The 23,952-nt window shown below is 36.1% G+C and overlaps 1 protein-coding gene across 3 annotated transcripts in view; it reads left to right on the top strand.

Moving 5' to 3' along the window:
* tmem108 (transmembrane protein 108) overlaps window positions 1–22,970 on the top strand; it is a 47,890-nt gene extending 24,920 nt beyond the window's left edge. For all 3 annotated transcript variants that reach the window (XM_043226647.1, XM_043226650.1, XM_043226648.1), the window contains 4 exons: window positions 9,120–9,202; window positions 18,127–19,257; window positions 19,487–19,638; window positions 21,211–22,970. In XM_043226647.1, the coding sequence (XP_043082582.1) occupies window positions 9,163–9,202; window positions 18,127–19,257; window positions 19,487–19,638; window positions 21,211–21,327 (1,440 nt within the window). In that variant the 5' untranslated portion in view covers window positions 9,120–9,162 and the 3' untranslated portion in view covers window positions 21,328–22,970. The remainder of the gene's footprint in view (window positions 1–9,119; window positions 9,203–18,126; window positions 19,258–19,486; window positions 19,639–21,210) is intronic.
* Window positions 22,971–23,952: the final 982 nt, after the last annotated feature.

Raw genomic sequence — 23,952 nt, 5'->3', positions numbered from 1 at the left:
CAGCTGAATTTGCAGAGGTTTGCGAGATTTGTGGTATTTAATATTTATTAGATAAATATTGATATGAGAGCTCGTGAGCATCTGCAATCAGATGTTGTCAAAACTGTCAAAATAAAAGTCCCACTAGCAACACTTAAAAAAAATAAAAAATAAACAAATTTACTAATATATTGATAATGTTGGAACTGTTGGACATTTATGCTATTTTTATAACATTATTGGTATTACTGGCAATTATCAGTATTGACTTTCAGAATATTTTGGTCGACCGCTGGTCATATATTTATTTTATTCAATAACTGATGTTAGGATTGACTGGAATTTCTGCTTGTTTTCCAAAAAAAACCTATTCCTATTAATCCTCCGCATTCCTATAAAACTTTTTTTTTTTACAAGTGTATTTTGAGTGAATGGACCAGCCATCGGAGATTCATTTGACCCATTTCCTCTTAGTGAGGTGTCTGAGCTGTTTCACCCACACAGAATCAAACCCACGAGTTTTCCGATCGTCCAGAATGACTTTTGTGTTAATCTCTGATGGCACATTCATCATCTACACACACATGCTCATAGAGAAAAGAACCCACACTCATTCATACTCCTACACATGTACCTTTTCATGTGTCATGCTTCGTGACACACACTCAGCTCAAACCTTCTATGTCTGCAACACTTTCTAATGCCTCCATTTCTAATGCCTTAAATTTTAGATGCTAATTATTTGCCTAAGAGCTCTCAACTTGCTATTAAAAGCTGATTCAAAGTTCCCGGCCTAGACTAGACTGGAATAGACTTGTTTATGTGTTGAGCAACAGAATTCAGCTGATGTCTGATCACAGCTGTATTTTGCTTGTTCAAGCAGAATGTGAAATCTGAACATACCTATAATACTAGGTTTTTAGAGATGCACCAGTATTTATATTTTGGCTGATACTGAAACCATTTATTTTTATTCATGTTTTAGACAATATAAAAAAAAAATCTGTAGAATGTTGTCAAAAAATGTAGAGAAACATTATTCTATACAGTATTAAAATGGATATTTCCATCTATGAATTTTAGTTTTTGAAAGGTGAAATTTGAGCACACACAATTAACAATATTGGGTCTGTACCAATAAAACAATTACAGTGAAAATATTTTTAAATTCAGTTACATGAAAATATCTGAATTGGCCAAATGAATGTTATATGTATTACATTTTTTGACAGCATTAAAATATGAAATGTTCATAGTTACGTGTAATGTTGAATGTCTATAATCAATGTTTAAATATTAGGGGAAAAGAACTAGGGACATCAGTAGTATTGGTATCAGTAATACTCAAGTTTAGTCAGATGTCCTCAAATGAATATTAAAAATATAATGTCTTTTTTCTAAATTAATTCTATTTTTACAGCTACATTATTAATCTAGCTACAAATATATAAATCGTCAGTTTGTTGTGTTTGTTGATACAGACACGCACACAGACATAATTTTATAAACGACATAGTCATGTGATGCAGTAAAATTTCAGACATGCCCATTAACAACAAAAGACAATACTTTTTATTTTGATAAGAAGTCTGTGCAGAACATTTTAGACGATTGTTTCTGTCCAATCCACTCGTTTAATCGCATTTTACCACAGCTGTTGTCGTTTTTTTGGCCAGCAATGGAATCAAGTATGTTCTATTCTATCCGTCTATTCCATTTTCTAATTTGAGGCTTTTTACATAGATTCTGGCACCCAACATAACAGATAAGTTCATTTCGGTACTACCTCTGAGTCCGACAACATTGAAAGCTATGAGTAAAATGTCCCGCGTAGTCATCTCGGAATTACTGTAGTTACGACATGTAAAATCAACCTTTAAAATCAACGACTAAAATAAAACTTTTAATTGATTGACAGCATTAGCACACAATTTTGGTGATATCAGCGACACCAACCAATTTGTACGTATTTTACGAGTTGCCAAGTTTGTGGTTAATTCCTTCTAATTCGTACAACCTGATTTGTAGAATGTGTCTAAAACCCCAGGCAGGTTTAGGGGCGGGGTTAGGTGTAGGTCATTCGTACAAATTCATAATACGTACGATTTACCGAAATCATATCAATTTGTATGAGTGAAGTTGCAAGAATTCATACAAATTAGCCACCTTAGCATATGTACGAATTGCTGTGAGATCGGGCTGAATTTCGATCACTTCGATCACTGCTCAGTTTTATCCCAAGCTGATCAGCTTGGCTTAAAGTTTGTTTTTCAAAAGTGAACTGACATTCTTAAGACAACACCTTTCACGACTCATTAAGCGCTTAATCACCGAGTGAAATGTGCAGCTGTGTTGTGTTTTATGGAGGGACATCATTTTAAGCGGCATATTGGCTTAGTGTGCTGTTAGAGGCTACGACTCTGAACCAGAGGAAGAGGCGACGGGTTTTGTCGCCTTCCTCGTGGGAGACGTGAAAGGCATGCTGGGAAGGTAATGCACTTTTAATGGCCTGGTGCAGAGCCCTGGAGCTGTGACGGCCCATGTAGCTGCGGCTCTGATTGATTACACGTCTCCCATGGGCCGGGAGAGTGACGCAGCAGCTGCAATTCATCGTGCCGTCAGGGCCGCTGGTAGAACCAGTCGTGATTCAGCAGAACACCGTCTGCACTGGTGTCCACGCAGCGCTGCTTGTAGGGGAGCTGTTATTGTCTAGCCTGGTGATGATTCGTTTTTACATACAGTATATTAATTTTTAGTCTCAGGACATGGATAGGAATATGGCACTTTTATTGAATCATGTCAGCAAAGGCACTGAATACTGATGATGCAGAACATTATTACGTGTTCATATGTAGTTTTACTCATTGGTTTTCATACCTAATGCTCATGAAACTTAAAGTCCTTATGAGATGGACACGTGATCAGACGTGGATTATGTTATTATGAGGTCACAAGATTATTGTAAGATGTGACTATAAACACATTACCATGCAAAAGTAACATTTTATAATAATATAGTAATACTTTTATTTAGCAAGAATGCATTCAGTTGATCAAAAGGGAGAGTAAAGGCATTTATAATGTTGCAAAAAAAGTGAATTTTTTTTTGAATGGTCTTTTTTATTAAAAACCCTGAAAAAAATATTAAGCTGCACAACCTTATTGAATATCAGTAATAATGCGAAACGTTTCTTGTGCAGCAAATCACAGTAGAATGATTTTTCAAAAGGTCACTGAGACTAGAAAAATGACACATGAATATATTACATTTTAAAAGAAATCCTACAAGAAAAAAAAAGATTTAAATTGTAAAATGTTTGGTTTTGGTTTTATGGCATTTCTGATCAAATAAATGCAGATTAAAGATTATATTTAGCAAATTAAAAAATAAATATTTTGATACAATTAAAAAAGGTTTTCATAATTGAAATTGTAATGTTTTTGAGGCCTCAATTCACTTGTAGCATGAAAATAATTTTTTTAAAAAATATACGTTTATTTAGACAAACTCTACAATACATAATTCAGTCCATGAAAATTATTTTCACCTTAACATATGTACCAGAGTGAATCAGTAATAATATCAGTGCATCCCTAGTTTGGAAGACATTTATGTATCAAAGAGTATATGAAAAGTTTAAGGAAAAAAATATATAGTACGCTTTTTAAAGAACATGAAAAAATAGTTCCAACGTATTTTGCCACCTGGTTATTAGAAATATATTTTCTTGCATTAGGGAGGTAATTTAGTCATTTTTCATGACCTTTTCCCATGGCGTGAGAGCTAGGATGTGACACATGATGACAGCATGAAATGCCAAACATCTGTTTGAATATGTTCTGAGAGGTCACTGCTTGGTTATCAGAGATACTGGAGCTTGTGTGACATTCCGCAAGCTTGATTGCTGCCGTGATGGGCCTCTCAAACACACATGGAAACAGGAAACACGTGTGCAGCAGCTCTGAGTCTCAACTTACCTTATCAGTGCTGCATGCCAATCTCCATCAGAGAACCAATCCTCATATACAAACCAAAGGACTAATTCGCCCTCATCAGGCATCTTGGGATGCTTTAAACCTCATCCTGAAGATATTTTACTTTTAACATAATGATTTCAAGAGGATTTTGCTCTGTTCTAGAAGAACGCTAGAAGAACGAGCTTTTACTGTACATGCAGTAGCCTACTTGTGTCAGCTAGCCTGTGTTACTGGAATATTTGGCCTTTATTCGCCCAGTTTGAATTATAATCATGATTTCAGTTTAGTATTATTGATTATGTATGTAGTTATTCTCAGTGTTTGCAAACAGCATGAGCTTACGTGAAATGTAAATCTGTGAATCGCTCCTGTGTCTTTTTTCAAAGTAGCAGCACATGTTGAACAATCTCAGACACACAGAACCTTGTTAACTCTGCAGATGCCCAGAGGAAATGATGTCATGTAATACATGGTGAATGTGAGAGTGGTTCAGGTTTAATTGGATTAATGAGTCCTTGTAAATGAATTAGCGAGTGAGTGCAGTCAATATTCCCAGTCAATCAACTTGACTGTAGTGAACAAGATACCATGAGAGAGTCGTTCTGACCTCACAGAGAACAAGCACATACTGTAATTGAGTTTGCAGATGCTCTCATGTCTTCATGTACTGTGTTATACAGTTTAATTAACATGAAATCAAACTTGACCCTCTTTATTTTCTCAATTATGCCATTATGCTTAGTTCACTAGTGCGTGTTATCAATAAGGGAAACCAAAAAAATTCTTGGAAGTATAATAACTTTTCCACCATAGAAACCAGTTTTGTATTGATGTGTAGGCAAATAGATATAATATTAAATTCCAATTTCAAAGTGTAATTTTCCAGATCCAGTTACATACACAATGATCAGGTTGATTTATCTAGTTTCTTGCTGGATAATAAGTGAAATGTGTAATGAATGCTGTATCGCGTTGTCTTAATTCGACTTAATTTGAAGCAAATTATGTTCATGTTGTCTGTAAACACCTCGTTTATTGCCTGGAAAATGTACATTTACTTTAATGCAGATTCTTAAATCTAAAATTGCTATATATTTTACTTCATGCTTTCCCTAAAAGGTGAACATGTTACGTGTGTTACTACCATTATGCTCTATCGTTTTTGTTTTGGGTAATTTATTACACGTTGAACACATTGCCACACTGAGTTATGAAAAACAAAATATGTTTAGGTTTTCCTTCCAATTTTCTCAGTTAGGTCATTAGTGGACACTGAAATTATTACAGAAAATGTATTCTTCAGTAGTCGGGTCTTTGATTCAATTGAATTGTGTCAACTCAGTATACACTATTGTTTAAAGTGCTTTTATATATTATTAAAGTCTCTTATGCTCATGCTGGTTACATTGACTTATTTTTGTAAAAACAGTAACATTATGATGCTATGTTATATTAAATTATATTAAAGAACAGTTTTTTTAATTTACTTGAATATATTGTACAATGTTTTTTTATTATTATTATTTAAAAAGCACCCGTTACTCCAGTCTTTCGGTGTCACATGATCCTTCAGAAATAATTCTAATATTCCAATGTGGTGCACAAAAACATTTCTTAGTATCAATGTTGCGCTGCTTAAAGAAGCAGTAATAATTTATTTGCTCCGATTCAAAATGTTAGTCTTTCTTCATTCGAAACGAAGTTATGTTTTTTGAGGAAATCATTATAGGAATTACAAATGTTGGCCAGTTCTTTCCAAATTGAAAAAGTGGGTGGTTAGTTCTTCATCATCTGTATACTCCCTCTCATTTTCTCCTCTTACTTTCAGAATTGTCAGACATCATTGTTTTACCTTTTTTTGTAAATTTATTTGAATTTCTTTGCCCATCCATGTTTATCCACGAGCTAGTGCAAGATTAGCATTTGTGATTAAATTATATATTTTATACATACATACATACATACATATATGTGTGTGTGTGTGTGTGTGTGTATTATTCGTAGAAAATGACTGACTAGGATATTGTATAGCCCTTTGAAGCTGCACTGAAACTGCAATTTAGACCTTTAACCCGTTGACCACCATTGAAGTCTTAATAGACTTCATATATAATCATGGAGGTAATTCAACATATATAATATTCAACATATATAACATTCATATATAATTCAACATATAATTATGGAGGTAAATCCTACAATTTATTCCTTAAAATCTGTCACTTTTGTCTTTTGGTTATTTATGCTGCCATTTATTTTATTCACCAAAGCCATTTTTACTGACAAATGATATTTGACGAGTATCAGTTTTAGACACTTTGTTACATTATTTGAATACTGCATTAAAATACATAACATCAACAACAAAATAACATCTTTGCTGCCGACACATGTGGTTTCACAAACCTTTCTTTAAGTTTCAAAATTGTTGAGTTACCCTGAAGCAGATGTGCCAATTTGTCCGCCTCCAGCTTTGGAAGTCTAACTGTGAAATAGAGACAAACATAAAGGTAGAAGCATTCTTATTCCTGTCGGCGGTGGCCTGAGGGGATCCATTGACAGCTTTATTTCACTACACCATCTCAGCTGACCTTGGCTCATCTCAAAGCCCTTGTCCCTCCAGACAGACAATTTAGAGGTGCTGTCTCCAAACTGACCTGGGACGTCAGCAAACCATCATCATTAACGTAACGCAAACATCGGCTTGATAGAGGAGGGGCCTTTTTCTCAGTCTGTTGCCTCAAGGGCTCAAAGCACACATGGCTAATATTTCCACGTCAAGTTTGATTTTCTCTGTATTGTTCTCACAATTGTTCCTGTGACGAGATTTGAATATCATTTTCTGTTAGGGTTGCTATGGTGACAGAAGCAGGGTCTCTGCATGTGCCAGTTGCCATGCAGTGGTTTGTCAGAAAAGAAGTACAAACGCCACTGCTTGCTATCTAAAATTTGCACAGAACTGCATTTCGGCTGTTTTCAGGATTTACTCATTTGGCCCACACGTTCATTTCATGGCCTCTCAATTTGTCTTGCGCTTGTAGTTTTTACTCCGCTGACCTCATCTCTGTTGTTAAAAAAAGGCCTTGCATCTCTTGTGCTCCTGGCGCAGGTGGGCATGACTCACGAATGGACTTCCTACACAAACTTACACACACTGTTTCATTTACTGGAAAAGCGTGTCGTGATTCACAGATATTCTGCCTGGATGACGTTGCAGAAGCTACTGAGTGCACACACTCAGGCACAAAAAGCTGTGTGGGTCTATTGATTGAGACGTCATGATCTGTATTGATTGAAAAGTCAAGAAGCTCAGCGTTTGAATTTTTGGCTGGTTGTGTTGAACAGTAATGAGATAAACATAATGAGAAACAGGTTTATAACCTCTTGTCTATTATATTGTCTGTTATATAGACAGATGATAATTAGCCCCTGGTTGTGAATTCCATTATGAAGTGATGCGGTCTGATAAGAGCAATTTACAAAATAATAATTATACTGAATGTGCACTACTTCGTATCTTGCATACCTTGTAAAAGCATATTTTAATAACAAATATACTTGCAGATAATGTAATATAAGTGAAATAAAATAGCATTTACCGTAAGGATACTTAAAGAGATTAAAATGTCTTGATTGTTTCATACTAAAGTGCACTCCTCACCATAATGTGATGACTAAAATCCATGTAACATAAGGCATTTGTTGCATCCAGTGAGGACGTGATTACTGATTATAACGACTTATTCTGTCTTTGTACGCGTTGCGTTGCATCGTGCAGCATAAACAAAACCATGTTTGCATTTGTGATCAGAGAAACGTTCAACAATAAGTACTACTCTTCACTGCTCAAAACTCATGTTTGAATAGTAAGTAGCATATTCTGTAAATAAAAAAAAAACAATGTACTTATGAGTCAGAAGCACCAGACTGTCCTTGAAATTGCCTCACTTTATAGAAACAGCCTTGTACAGCCAGCATAGGCTCCTCCCACATCCAGGAACCACTGGTACCACTTTTTTGGAAGCTGAAACAAATTAGTTTCATTTTCACAACAACACACAGCGTCATCAGAACATGGCGGCACTACAGTGAGAAAAATAGCTCTACCTCCTTTCTTTGCATACTTGTTTATTATTTCCATTATAAATTAAAAGTATTATCCCAAGATTTTTTGTTTATAGCCACATTATTGCCATCTTTCAACATGCTCAAAAATATTCACTGGATATTGTTTGCCGTAACCTTTTCACCAATGGCGAATGGAAAATATCTTGCATACTCAAAAGTTCTGCGTTTTTTTACTTAGCTGCCATATAAATTTAGATTTAATATTTGCTTAGACTTATTCCTGCAGCCTACAAAATCAGTAAAGACAAGTTAAAAAGCATTGATCTAAAGCTGTTTAGATTTGGTTTGGTTTCTACTTGAAAAACGGCTCGATTTCATCCGGCGCTTTATATGAAAGACAGTCAGCTCTTAATGAAAAGATTATGGAAAGGGATCAATGCTGCTCGGTGTGTCACGGCCATTGTGGTTGTGTTGGCGAGACTTTTAGATTAGCATGAGACTCAGACTTCCCCTCACCCAAGGGGGCTCAAATCTCATTTCACATACTTTATCGACTCAATATGTCTTGTGCGGTGGGATGCGGTTCCATCACAGTACCCCAAGGACAAGATGAGAGAGTGACAATTTTGACACCTTGACAATCACACACAAAAGCACACACACATTCATAGACGCTTATCTCTTGAGAGAAATGTGTCCATGTCCATTTGCATTTAGCAGTGTGACAGTTTCGAGACCGTGAAAGCGCGGCTCATGTCAAATGCCTGAACACGGGGGAATAACGCTGGAATTTTAACGACAGTTTATACACATTTTAGTCATTTCACCACGTGTGCATTAAAAACTAAAGTGTTTGATTTACCTTTTGGTGTTCAAAAATTTTAGTTTGCACGGTTGATAAAACAGACGATCATAATATATAGCTGAGATAATGTTGCCGTTGTTGGGCTCGTTCCCTCACATGTAAAAACCATGACCCTATCTGAATAAAAATACATAAGTTCATTATGTTATTAAAGTTCGTTAAAAGTTCAGGAATGCAAAAGCATGATAATCAGATTATGATTAAATCCAGACTATCCTTTGTCTTGTAGAGAACCATGAGCACTGTGGAGGAGGAGCCGACCACATGATACCATGAAGAGAAGCCTGCAGGTCCTGCCCCACCAGCTGCTGAGTAAGTCTCGCGTTAATAAAGCCTTTTAATACTGATAAGCCATTTATATTGTTTTTTTAAAGCTCTGTTTTGTCATGATGGTTGACAAAAGACCTACTGCCCCATGTAATAATAATAATAATAATAATAATAATAATAATATAATTACAAAACATTTTACGGCTGTAAAAGTTAACATGCTAACCATTGTTATTTTAGCATCATTAATTTACTACTACTAGAATATATATTTTAAATTATGCCAGATTGATAACATCAACAGGAATGAGATAAATGAAATGGAATACAGATAGATACAGACATAGAGAAGAACTCACAATAACAACAAAACATGCTTTTGTAAAATAATGAAAATATACAGGGTGCAAACTTAAGTGCAAAACTCTGTGTATATCTTTGCCTTATAGACATTAAAACTATATCTGAAACGGCTACTTTCAAATGAACCCATTCTGAAATGATTGCATTCTTTTTAGACATATAGAACTAATTTTTAAACAAAATTTTTTACTTAAACAGTATTTAAAAAGTATGCTGTACGTAACAGCAGTTGTAGTTTCTGTGGATCGGTCAGCATGTTTTTTTGATTAAGTTTATTTACCAAGAATATCTTGCTAATTGAACCAGTTTAAAAGCCTTGTTGGGACATCAGCATACCTTCTGCCTATCCCATCTAATCTGCCTTGGTCTTTTATTTTGTCTCTTTCCTCAGAACACTTGCAGAATATTAGTATTGGCGACACACTCTTGATAGCAGTCTGGCTGAGATCCAACATTAAAGTGTGAAATGTATCAGGAACATGAGGTCGGATAGAAAAGGCTTCCTCCGTTGTAAAACAACTTTAAAAAGAGATTTCATCACAGCAAATTCTGTTAGATGTCATGCTCAGAAAAATCCAACACAGGTGTTAACAAAACCTCAGTCTAAAGTTTCAGAGAAATATACTTTTCAGGCTCAGGTATTTTTTAGCCATTTGTTCAAACTGATGTCAAAAGAAAAAAAAAAGTGAAGTTAAAAAAACAGTTTTTTCAGGGCTCTGAAAGCTTTAGGTCATTTTTCTATATTAATGTTCAGAGTGGCTCCCAGCTGAGCCCTGTGTGACATGAGGCTGTAAGGAGACTGTGTGTATCTGTAGGTGGCTTTAAAATAAGTCTATATGTGAAGTGTTTAGTAATCATAAGAATTCATATATAAACTGTTATCATGCATTTGCACAAGCAGGAAAATATGCATTGACAGCATCTAAAACATGTTATTTTATTATGTTTATTTTCATATATATATATATATATATATATATATATATATATACACACACACACACACACACAAATGTTTATAATTCATTTTAATGAATTCCTTTTAAACAGCTTTTCATTAATGTATGGATAATAACTTTTAATGAAATTCTTAGTAATGCATATTTTGACAATATTTGATCATTTTGGGTGTGGCTTATGATTGGTGATTGGTAGAAGACTTCCAGAAGACAGAAGGCTATATAGACTATAGACAGTAAAAGATGAAGACTGGACAAATAGCTAGGAAAATTTTGCTTTGCTGTCAATGGAATAAATGTTCAAATATATTACAATCAAACATTTTAAATTGTAATACTTAGAAATATGTGTATATTCATATTTTTTTAAAATGTTTGTTTTAAAGCCGTTCATATTGTACGTTTCAGCATAAATGGACAAATGTTACATATTTATATGTACGAAAACTAATTAGATTAGGCTGGAGTGCCTGGTAGGTTGATATTATTTAGTATTATTATTTTGTAAAGCTCTTCGGCTACCCCAAAATATCATAATTAAATGCATTTTGCACTCTGTTGACCTTCTGGCATGGCCTGAGGTTAAGTGCTTTGCTCGAGGGCTCAGTGCATGATAGTTCAAAGATCAGCATGTGTGTGGTTTATATATATGCAGTTTTAGTAACAAGCTATTTTAACCCCTTGAACGCATTGCATTTAAGCTGGCGGTTTCCTACCCAAAGCATCTTGCTGTAGAAATGAATAAGGACATTGCTAAACCTGCCAATTAGTAGGGGATGTCCACTTGCTTCTGGCTACAAAATTTGCTAGTTATGTAACGAGAGCAATTCATAGCTAGTTTTGGAATTAAGTATTACTGATAACAAGCGCAATTTTCTTTGTTTCACTGTCGGTTTGCGTCTTTCGTGTCTATCTGTTCATCTGCTCATCTGTAGGGATGGCACCATTCGTTTAAAGTAAACTGAATTTAGCTGAATGTCGGCGCCTTAAATTTTCTTAGGATGGTCGTCAAAGTCTGAATTTAGTTGATGGCTTTCTCACGCAGTTATGGTGTGATTGCTGTTCTCCCTGAAGTGCAGATGGCATTGCGAGGCTATTTGAATAAAAGGGCTTTTGCCAAATAACATCCTAAATTGGAATTCAAAAAGAACGCTTCTTCAAAAGTCCCAAAGGCAGAATGTTTCACTGCAACGGCTATTATTTCATTGTCACAACTATTTTGAGAAGCCGTAGCCCAGTGACATTACTTATGTACTGAGAATTTCCTGTTTAAAGTGTTTACTTCCTGTGCAGCCAAAGTCATTTGTTAGTGCCCCTGTAAACGACAGACTTGATGTATTCGGTAAGCAAATTGATTCCATCCTTGCCAAGTGCATCTCGCTCGTCCACCCTCTTGATTGGATAAACATCCGAAAGTTCAGAGGCATTACGGAGGACCGACGCAACCTAAATCACACAAACAGGAAGCCATTATCAGAGGGTGTTATGGTTCCCGCCTTATCTATGAGCTCACATCTGCACCACCCTGCCCCTCCCTCAACACAGGAAGTGCCCAAAGCAGCCCACAATCCTCTGGGGGTAACGATCCCTAACTTTAAAGACCACGGCTCCCAAAGAGAAACCAGTGGAATTTATTCATTGGTTGGATTCATTGTTTTGGTTTTGTTCACATTAAAAGCTTAAAATAATCCTTTGTGTAACTGTCAAAGAGAGATTGTATTTAGCGTCTCACACTGTCAGCATGTCAAAAGCTATCATTTTTTTCAGATTTTGTAGTTTTAGATCATTTTGCCTCCGTTTAAACCTGGTATTCCAGTTAAATCTGATCAAATCCCAAGTGGTCAGCAGAGACAGATTGCCATTTACAGTACATCTGGTATTTACACGCATCTAAAACGTCTTCTGTCAATATATCAGCTCGGTACAGATTCTAGTATAATATCAAAACCTAACATAAACATAAAAACATCTTTTTATCATTATTTAGTAGGGAAAATGCAGCAAATCAGTTTACGTTTGTTTTGAAACAGGAAGTGACATCAAAGAGATGTCTCCAGCAGATAGTTATGTGTCAGGATCAGTACATCTCTTAAAATATCAGCTCATTTCGCAAGGCACGGTTTGTTCAAATGTTGATTTGGTGCTCAGGAAGCTTTTCAGTGTTGAAAATGTATTTGGAAATGCATTTATTTTTGCAATATAAAGTTCAAAAGAAAATTTTAATTTGAAATCCTTGGTAGCATTATAAATGTCTTTATTGTTTAAAATCTATGTAATGCCTGAATAAATTTTTTTTTTTTTTTTTTTTTGTATTTAAGTTGCTGAATTTTTTTTAACTCTTCCCTCACATGGATGTTAAAACTCGTTGTAATCTTGCCTTAGAAGGTTTCTGCATCTTATGTAATAGCTTGTTAGACTTTTGTCTCAAGGCTAAAGGCGTAGCCCACTGCAGAATACTAATTTTAGCTGGTGTTCCCGACCAATTAATGTGACAGAGATTAAACACCATTTATGGAAGACTGAAGGGTCAAGGGAGGATTTAAAGGTTCATTACCAAAAGAACAGTGTTTACATCTGTCCTTTTGGGAAACCGCCAGACCTGCCATTTATTGAGTATCTCAGCAAAGCACTGTGCTAATCAATGCTTTGGCTAAACACCCAGAATAGCCCTTTTCCCTGCACCTTCCCTTTGCATTTTCTGCTTGACTCAGTGCCTAGTTTATCACCGTGAACCAGCGTTTAGTATGTGGTTCTCGCTACAGGGAACTTGTTCAATTTTCCACTGGGTGCTCTTCATGTAGAGTGGACATGTCTCTGCTCTGCTGCATGTGTGCACCCAGCAAAGCATTAATGCTGATGTCTGCTATTGTGTCCTATTTTCGGATGTTCCTTAGATTGGAATGGGCCTTGCGTGCAGTAGCGAACTAGAACTCATTTAAAACTTCTGCCACACATGCAGATTTCCATCTTCTCTGTACTGTAGAGCGTCATGTAGCTGTGTAAGGCACTACAAAAGATGAGATGGCCTGAAACCAGCAAGTATAGAATGTTTTAGTAGGGTTGACTACTTTCACCAACCTGACAGACGGTTTTTGGTTTTAGATTTTTTTTTATTTTTGCTTTTATTTCAGCAGTATAGTTGGTAGATAGAAAGTGAAGAGAGGACAGGATCGGGAAAGGTCCACAAACCGGGACTCAAATTCAGTGTAATACGAATGCTGTGCGCTATAATGCAAGTCATACACTAGCTTTATGCCTTTTGCACCTATTAAAAACCCGGTGCATTGGGATGAGATCAGCTGTGAAACTATAGCATCGTCTCCAGTTTGTTTGACTTGTGGCAGTTGACACTGTTGCAGCCACATACTGCAGATGCCATCTTGACTCGTAGTCTCCGGAGGTGAGGTTATGTGTAATATTAAATGATGGATGGGAAGATAAGCTGTAAACCCATGCAATCTGTCAAGGCCATTTGAGATCTCAGTATCTGCAGCTCTAATGTGAGAGACTTACAGACAGTTCAAGGATCACAGTGTGCAGGATAGATTTTTTTCATTTGATTTATTAATTGTCTTGGCTATGTAGGACTTCAGGAAAGTCACAGGCCTCTTAAACATTCCAAAGACTTTTAATTTAGAATGTTTATCACACGAATTCCAATTCCACCGTCAAGTTCTCAATGAGCTAATGAATAGAGGTAATGATAAATGATAAATCATAAAGTAATTTAAGAGTGGTAATACATCCTATCTAGCAACTCCTAATCCTGCCCACACATACTTTTAACCTTGCTCAGCTTTAAACAGCTTAAAGACAATTATTTCTAAAATAATATATGTCTATATCAAAAATATACAATATTTTGCTCTGCTGAAAATCTTAGATCCTTGACATGAGTGTATATTTACAGGAATAGTTCACCCAATTCTGTTATTATACTTACCCTCATGTCGTCCCAAACCCATAAGACCTTTGTTCATCTTTTGAACACAAATTACATTTTTTTCAACCCTTTTTCAGTATATATTTGATCAATCAATATTTATATGTATGCATATTTATAAAAGGTTTCAAAATGAAACAACCCAAACAAAAACTGTGATGTACTTCAAAAAAAAACAAAAACTCCACCATCCATCTCTGAATGTTATGTTTTAAATCAGCAGATGGCAGTGCATGTAATTTTGTAATGAAAGTCATTTTTTAGCACTGAAGCAGAGGAAGCAATTATTGCAAGGTTAATCATTCCATGTGCGAGCCCTAGCTTGTCAAACTAATTTATCTGCTGCAGAAAAACAAAGAACTTTTGCGAATGCCTTTTCCAGTTTACATTCTTCGTTTATTCATGTTCTGTCTTTTTTTGTAGTCCTAGTGTCACTCTCCTCATCTTTACACCTCTCCATATTTCTTTACATCAGCATTCACTTCAGTACGTAATGGATGTTTATTGAAATGTTCGAGTCTTTATTACTGTTTTTTCAAATTGCTTTCATTGAAAATACCTCTCCTGTTTTATGTGAAAGAAGGGGGAGGTCAGACCTTTCCATCTACATTAAACCTGGTTAGACTAATTACACCGCTAATTACACCTGTACATTACAGCCAGACACTGGATACACACACACACACACACACACACACACATACTACACATTTTTAAAAACCATTACTCTGTATTATTTAATGTTTATTACCTATGATTTATAGGCTTTTTCCTCATAGGGGGACCAAACACATACAGACACACACACTTTTACTTGGATTTCTAAATGGGGGCATTCTATTTTGACTTTTGTTGCTTTTATATAAAGATAGTTATAGATTGTTATAGAATTCTAGATTACTTATAGATTCACAACTTTTTTTACAATTTGAAAAAAAAATAAAATAAAATTATACCAGTTTACAATTAAGGACATCCCCAAAGGGAGGTTATAATTTATGTCAAAATTTTATTTCAACACTCAAGTGGCTTATGAACAGTCTTTTTCGAAAATGTATATATGGGTTTTTATTTTAAGATTAATTTTGATAGTTTTAGATTTAAAGTCTAGGACAAGAGTAAAACTAAATATTCACACTGTTCAAATGTTATGGGCCTGTACACGTTATAATATAAATTAATGCTGTACTTCTGGATTGTATATCATGAAAGAAGCATCACAGCCATTTTCAACACTGATATCATAAGAAACGTGTCTAAACAAATCAGCACATGGTAATGTTTTCTGTGGGACCGTGTGAAACTAAAGACTGGAGTAATGGCAATAGTTAATGTATGTTAGTTTTAATAAAAACCCACCTCTGAGACATTAGATGTGCCTGTAGTTGAAGTAACACCCACATGCCCCTTATGGTCCAGTGCTCATCTTGCAAAGTATCCATTGTGTGTTTTCACCCAGTGCTGTGATGTATTATGTGCTGTCCTCCTCTGCCTCCCCCTCACTATTACACTGTGAGTCACAGGAGTGTGTGTTTGTGTGCTGGCATAAATGTCACTAGAGAGAGAGTGAGTCATTCATTGATAGATTGGAGGTAACCTTGGTAAGGCAATTGTCTCAAAAGCCAAAAAAAACCAAAAACAAAACAGTAATATGACAATTTTTTTGTCTTTCTTTCTCACTTCCATTCATATACAAGTACACACTCATGGATTAACGTGATACACTCAAGTTGGACATGTTCCTGGATCATCCTTTTTTGGTTTTCTACTTAACAATAGTCCTAATCTAAGACTCAGACAGAACACCCACAGACCACCCACAGTCTGTTCACCGAAAGTCTGATGTATATTGCCAGCAAAACATGCAAAAACTGCCTAAAAAAGGCATGTATATTCCGACTGGATGCCGTTACACCATTTATGGGAGTCTGTGTACTTAAAAAGACTGCCTTAGTAGTAAGCTACCGAATCTTTGGAGGTATGAAGCAGAAATTAATATTTGGAATTACGACAGTCCAATGATCTATAATTATTACTTTTGTATAAATAGCATTTTATGTAATCTTATGAAATGCAGGATAGTATGTTAGTAGCCTATGCGATTCCATTTAGCAGAAATAGACAGAATAACATTCTGGTATGATATATGCTATGCTAGCTGGTCATGATCTGGTTTATAATGGAACTAGTTGCTTAGGACCAGCACATGACTAGCTTAAACCAGCTCAAACAAGCTGACGTGCTTTAAAATGCTGGATATGCTGTTTTATCAAAAATCACATGGCAGAATTAATAGCAAAAAACTAGTACGATAGTATTTTGCCTTTATGTTGTCTTGCGATTTTCCTATGATATAATGGTTTCTCATCCAAATTAATTTAACACAGTAAAAACCATAGGAGACATTAAATTACCAAGTCACTGAAAACTCAAATTACTAAGGGATTTTTTTATTCTGAGACATGAGACATTTCATACTTTTGATATTTTTTTACGATTTGATAAATTATAAAGCATGACTGCGCTAATAGCCCAGCAGTGTGTTTACATTGGAACAGGGGGCTCATGTTCAGATGATTTCAGTGGCTGTGTAACCTTCAGATCCATGGCTTGTTAAACGCTCTGGGAGTCTGTTCAGGATGTGTGTTGAGCAGAGAGCTAAGAGCTTGTGTCTGATCTAAACATGCCGCTTTGTTGTGAAATAAGCAAAGATTCATGTTTTATTTACAGGGCGATGTTTTATTAATGCTGTGTTGGATTGGTAAGGCTGGATGTTAGATGTAATTCCTTTTGAAAAAAAAGGACACTGCAGATACTGTCAGTGCGTATGGACTGCGGTAGTTCAATCAATGGCCATATTGTCATCACAGCCATGTAGATTTTTAGCGAGCTCATGTTTGATATGGTAATGTGGAATTAGCATTAGCATGCACTACACATTTGCTCAAAAAATGTGCTGTCTTGTTGATCAGTCCAAAGGGAAATTGTGAAAGAGAAGTTTGTTTCAATTGTGTAGCCTTTATTTGCTCATATTAGTGCTAAATTTTCATTTAGCTAGTTAGCATTGTCAAGTTCCCCCCTAAATGTTTTCAGCACTTTTTCTTTCAGAGTGGCTTCAGAGTGATTAGTGTTGATCTGATTTAAATTTGTATTACTGGATGAAACCAAAGCTTTGAAGGGTTCCGTACATAATGAAAAATATTTCACCTAATCATTGTCACATTTTCAACAGCTACAATAATGATAATCGCTCAGAACTGACCTTAGATCTCTCCATGTCTTGATACTGTTTGTGATGATGTTCTCTCATCTCTCACTGCCTTTCGCCTTCCAAGAGCTGAATCTTGGTTTCTATGGCAACTAAAATGACATGCAGATGAAACAATGACCTCACTCTCATCATCAGGTGTCTTAGAAGGTAGTTGTATGTTTTTTTGTGTGTGCAGTAGTGTCCAATTTTGAACCATAAGGCAAGGCCAGTCCACGTATGATGCAATTAAGAAGCTGTAACCTTACCAGCATTCATTAAAGCTCATCAAACTCTAATCAAGCTGTCCCAGCTAATATTGTTACTTGACTGATCTCTGAATGATTCTGTAAGAACCTCATTATGGTCTAAATAAAGCTTGATACTGAAACCGAGCATTTTACATTAATGAATTATGTCTGCATTCCTTTCAAGGCCTGTTTTTCTCCCTCAGGTGTTCTGCTGATTCTGTCTGTGCCAGTTGGGCTGGTGTTCTCCACAGAGGAGCTTCAACCCAGCCAAACCCCTCGGGATTTTGTGTCGATGTCAACAAGCAGCAGAACTCTCGCCACCCTCTCAGCGGGACCCTTGAGCTGGCAGGAGGGTTCCAGGACTGGGGATCTGCACATCCAGTCAATGGCCTCCCTAGAAGCCAACAGTAGACCCACGGCTGTACACTCATTCCAGACACCGAAGAACACTGTACCATCTGCCATAATTCAAACATCAACAGTAGGGGTGCATGCTTTTGGTTCCAGGGATCAGGCAATACCTAATGTCCCTCTTCCAGAATCAGATGCACACCAACTGACCTCTAGAAGTATGGTCAATAGAACAAGCTCTGGGTTTTTCACCACTAAAACCCAAGACCAGAACTTTAGCACTAATACAGACAAGCCGAGTACAATCAGTAGAAAGCCGGTGAACCAAGCCACAAATTCTGGCTCTGGTCATTATTTTTTCTCAGGAACTGAAAGTGATGTGGCCCCTGGAGCCGAGGACCTTTCAGGGGTCACAGACAATGGAGAGATGAAAGTGAAGGAACCCATTCAACATCCACCATCACCTTCTTTGTCTTCAAACTTCAAAACCCACAGAGGGCAGGATAAGGAGGCTTTGCACCACACCATTACATTGCGTGACGTGTCTTTGAGGGAGAATCCCACTCTCCCATTGGAAACGGTGGGAAGAGCTTTGGCACAAACTGGCATCCAGTCCCCTCCTTCAGCTCTGCCCTTGCCTTCTAACCATGTTACAACATCCAGTCCCACTTCTTCAGCAGAGAGCGGGAACGTTGTGAAAATCCAAGATGATAGAACCATGAATATAACTTACGTCACAAATTTTACCAACAGCACTGACGCCTCATGGCCTGTGAATGATTCGAACATCTCAGAGGCACCCTCCACAGCTAGCGGGAGCTTCATGAACAGGCAGGTCCCAGCCACCACGCAAGGCCCATGGGGGTCTGGGAACCAGTCGGGTCCAGCTCTGGGTCCTCCTCACGAAAAAAACACCATCTGCCTGGACAAAATGGACATTGTGTGGTTGGTTCTTGCCATTAGCGTGCCTGTCTCCTCATGCTGTGAGTAACCAATATCACACTTCCTCCAGCTTTCGAAACTTGTACTTTCTGTCAGCAGCACTGACAGGAACTTTTCCAAAGATATAAGATAACATAAAATTCCCTTTGTGGCTTAGTGGCTCTTGCTTGACAGCCTTCTGAAATTCATCATACAAAATTCAGATAAATGTGGTCTTAAGGCTAAAATGAAGAAGAGATACATATAGAATATTCATCTTCTTTTCTACAGCTGTGCTGCTTACCGTATGCTGTATGAGGAAAAAGAAGAAGTCTGCAACTCAGGAGAACAACTTGAGCTACTGGAATGATGCCATCACCATGGATTACTTCACCCGCCATGCTGTGGAGCTCCCACGCGAGATACAATCACTGGAGACTGAGGTACTGACTGAGACCTGGAAGACATTTTAGTGTACATTAGATCCAAACAGGCTATCAAAAACGGAAAAATGTAGGACGTAGACTTTGTTCAATGCAGTGGTTGTTAATTGGATGGAGGAGGATCTGAATGCGAGCCTGTAGTCGATTGCAAACTAAATTACTGGAAAAGTACAGCATACTCAACTAGAGAGAAGTCTGGTCTTTACTCCAGAAGATTGTATTGTGATACTTTAATTAAAACCTATTAGGTCAAAATGGTACATATACCCGGTGAACTGTTTACAATAATAATGAAAAAACCATGTGCATTTAGAGAACTTTCATTACATGTCGACTTTAAGTTCAGGACACAAACCACACTCCGTAATGTTTCCTGTGTCTTAATGTATGTGCTCCAACCTGTTGAGCCACGCTGTCTCAAGATGTTTCGAGGCCAGCTCGCAATTTCTTGATCCTTAATTCTCCCTCTTTTCTCCATCGTTTTGCTTTATCTCTATAATGTCCCTTTAAATGTGCAGAGAAGGCCAACACAAGCTGAAAAAAATGTTTGTTAGAGATTTTAAGCATGTTCTTTACCATTCACAGTAATTAACTGTCTCCATGCTTTCAGGAACAGAAAAGGCTTTGCTGTTCGTATGATTTTCTCTGTGAATCGTCAAGTAAATAATATTCTTGTCTGAATGGCACATATATAGATAGCTTTTTCATTGGTGGGTATCATTATGAAATTATTAATAATTATTGCAATCAAGACAATGTGCTTGAAAAAAAATCACTTAATGGTACCATTCATGTTATATATCGCCACCTGGTGCTCAGAGTTAACTCTTTTTCTCACTAGCTTCTTCTAGTTTTTTTTTCTTTTTGTTGTTATTTTGAGATTATTACCATCATCCATTCATTGGCGTTTTCCATTTCAACCTCTGCATGCTTCTTTTTTCCCCACCTTTTTGTTCTCGCTTACTGACCATTTCTGACAGGAATGTGATTATGATTATGATGATGATGATGATGATGATGATGACGATGAAGAGGAAGAATCATGTTTGGGATGCCGGTGACCCACAGGTCTTCAAATTACCCTTTTAGAAAAGAAACAGAGTCGATACAGTTCCCTTCCTTTATGTTTTTGTCAGTTTTTCCTCTTTGTAATTGACTTTATTACCTTATCCTGCTAACACTTTTTTGTCATGTTTCAGTTTTTAGATTTATGGAAAGTCGGATAGATGGATTCATTTTGACGTTTGAATAAGACCAAACACAAAACACATTAGAATCTAGAGCCTTATAATTAGTTGTCTTCCTGCACAGGTGCAATTTACCCTGTTTCTTCCTTCATTTCCTCTCATTCATTTCACGCACGCAGTCTCCATAGTGATAGAGCTCAATCACTACACCATAGAAATGCACATTTGTTCTATAGGAACATAGATAATGTGAATCATACCTGTTCCTTTCACCTTAACTGTTTCACCTTAGCTTTGTAGGATCAGACACCTTAAGTGATTAGCTTTTAGTTAGCATAAAAGCAAGTATACAGTGCTAATGTTCTTATGTTTCTTTGTGTTTCAGGAACAAGAGACGTGTCTGCCCCCTAATGGTGACTACAGTGATAGCGGCGTGGTTCTGGTTAACCCCTTTTGCCAAGAGACTCTCTTTATCAACAGAGACAAGGCATCTGATATCTAAACACACTATATTAGAAGAAGGAAGATTTTCCAGTCTCTTTTGTTTGCTCGCATTTTTAAGAATATATATATATATATATATAGAATATAAATAAATATACTGTATATACATATATGTGGTGAATCTTCAGAGACTGCGGTTTATATATGAAACTGGTTTCAAGGAGCTGAAAGAATATTACAAAACAGAACAAATGCTATTTACTATGAGGGGGAGCCCCTGCATATTTTTCTGATGTGGATTTTCTACAGACGCTTCATTGTGATAAGGGTTTTTATGTCTTTTTTGAATAAAAACAATAAGTGTGGTTGCTCTTATGTTCCAGTGGCTTTGGTGGTGCAGAGTGCTGAGAAACATGACACGTGGTGTAAGGATGCTTGTGTGACGTTACCCAAAACACTTAATATGATTACTTAAAAAAGCCTGCCGCACTTGAATTCTGTATGTAAGGGGATGCAGGGGTAAAGGGCATTGATTCTGGAACGCTTCTGGAATGGGTCCAGTGGGTACTGCAGCAACCCTCGCTTCCCTCGTGGAGGAACTTGAGTTGATTGCCTGTTTGCATTTGATGGAGGATGAATCATGACTTTCCGAGGTGGTTTGTCCCCAGTCACCAGCCAAAAGACAAAAAAACGACAATTATCCCATTCCTTAGATGTTTGAGATGTTTTCGTGTGCGTATATGTCTTGTTGCATGCATCTTTTCTGATTTGAGGTGTATGTGTGTCTTAGATGTCAAACAGGATTTGGTTTCTATCAAGATTTCGTTGTTAAAAGCACCCTAAAATTCCATTTGCGTTGACACAGTTGCACAAGCAAGTAGAAAAAAACGCTTAAATGCCAATGAAATGCCTCATACAAAGCCCTTTGTATGGTAATGTTACTGTGCTCCACATTTCACATCATATATGTTCATGCTGTACGTGTTTGTGTTCAACTTTCATAAGCAGGGCTAAGCATTATACTGTATAACTGTAGTGGAAATGCATTCAGTTTTTTTTTTTTTTATTAAACCTCTATATTTGTTTATTCGCTATGACATGCTCTGATGAAAATGGCACTATTATTGCTTAACAGGTTGGCTAAATCTATATATATTTTGTTAGAAGACATGTTTTTCTTAGTGAAGGGTGAATGAGTGTGCTTGTGGTTCTGTCTGTCTATCTCTGTCCCTTGTGTGAACATTGACGAGAATAAATGAGACCAAAATGAATTTCTCTTTGATTCTCAAGTGCTTACTGCTGTACTGTACAGTTTTTTAGATGAATGTCAATGATATCACTGGATGTAATAGAGTGTAATTGTTAGATATGAATACATACAGAGAACCTGTTTTATTTTGTACTTTCTTTAAACACATGCCACCGAGGTTGGTAACATGTTTTAAAACCATATCATCATCTTTTCTTTACATATCCCTTTTTTTTCTGTATGCTTAGCAGATTTTATATAAATATTGTTTTAAATGAATTTGTAGATCGATGTTTTCCTTTACTTCTGTTTTTCATCGTCTCCGTCCATTTATTTTGTGCCGGCATGGGTTTTAGATATGTAAGGAGAGGGAGTTAATTGCTCAGCTGACAGAAAAAAATCGTTCTTGCATATTATGAATCATGTCTTATATTTTGTAGCACATAAACTGTACTTTTACTGCTGAGCAATACAAATAAAAAAAGCTTTGAAGGCTTCTTCGGGTTTGTAGTTGATTTTTGTCGATATTTAAAGCAAAGCCTGTTAAAAAAAAAAAAAAAAAAAAACAGAGACAAAGTGGAGCACAAATGCCAATGTTTCCCCTGATTTAAATGGGTCAAAGGTTTCTGGAATCGTCCTGTTTGCTGTGTATGCTGAATGAAGCTTTTCTATTCACAAGCTGTTCGTCATTCACAGTCTCTCAAAAGGCAACAGATGTTTGTTGTCTTTTTATAAACCCTCTCAATCGCATTGCTGCATGCTAGAATACAGTTAGGTGTGATAGTCTTTGTTTTGCATATTCTGTCTTGAGTTATTTGAGAAATGTACCTAAAATTAAAACAATATTATGCTTATATATCAAGTTTATAAACATCATGCTGTGTGTGCGCCACCTAAAAATGAATGAAATTAATGAAAGTACCAATTTAAAAAATATATATAATATTTTTTTAAAATGTTAAAAATATATTTTTATATATTTATATAATAATATAATATATAAAAATAATAATTATATAAAAATATTTTTATATAATTATATATTTATATAATATATATTTTAAAAAATATAACTCTACACATCAAAACAATGCTATTTCATCTTAGTAACATCCTTTCAATCCCTCCTTCTTATAAAGTGCCCGAAACAATGGCAGATTTGTATATTTTATATTTATATAAAATATTACAACCAAAAAAGTTAAGCTAAAAAAAGCTTAAAAGCTAGCTAAGTACTTCATATCATGTTTTTATTTATAATTCTAGATTTTTTTTATTTACCGTTTGTTTCTATATTCAAAATGTCAAGATTATTTTTACATTTATTAACATTAACATTTCTGCACATTGCACATTCTGCACAGCGTATCTAAATTTATTAGTAGAAATAAGTTTTATTTCTTCACTACACTACTCCACAAGTGTTGTATAACT

This window comes from Puntigrus tetrazona, chromosome 24 (assembly GCF_018831695.1).
Source record: "Puntigrus tetrazona isolate hp1 chromosome 24, ASM1883169v1, whole genome shotgun sequence".
NCBI classification, from domain to species: domain Eukaryota; kingdom Metazoa; phylum Chordata; class Actinopteri; order Cypriniformes; family Cyprinidae; genus Puntigrus; species Puntigrus tetrazona.
The sequence above is the reverse complement of the archived record's forward strand: the minus strand, read 5'-3'. Positions and strand labels throughout refer to the sequence as shown.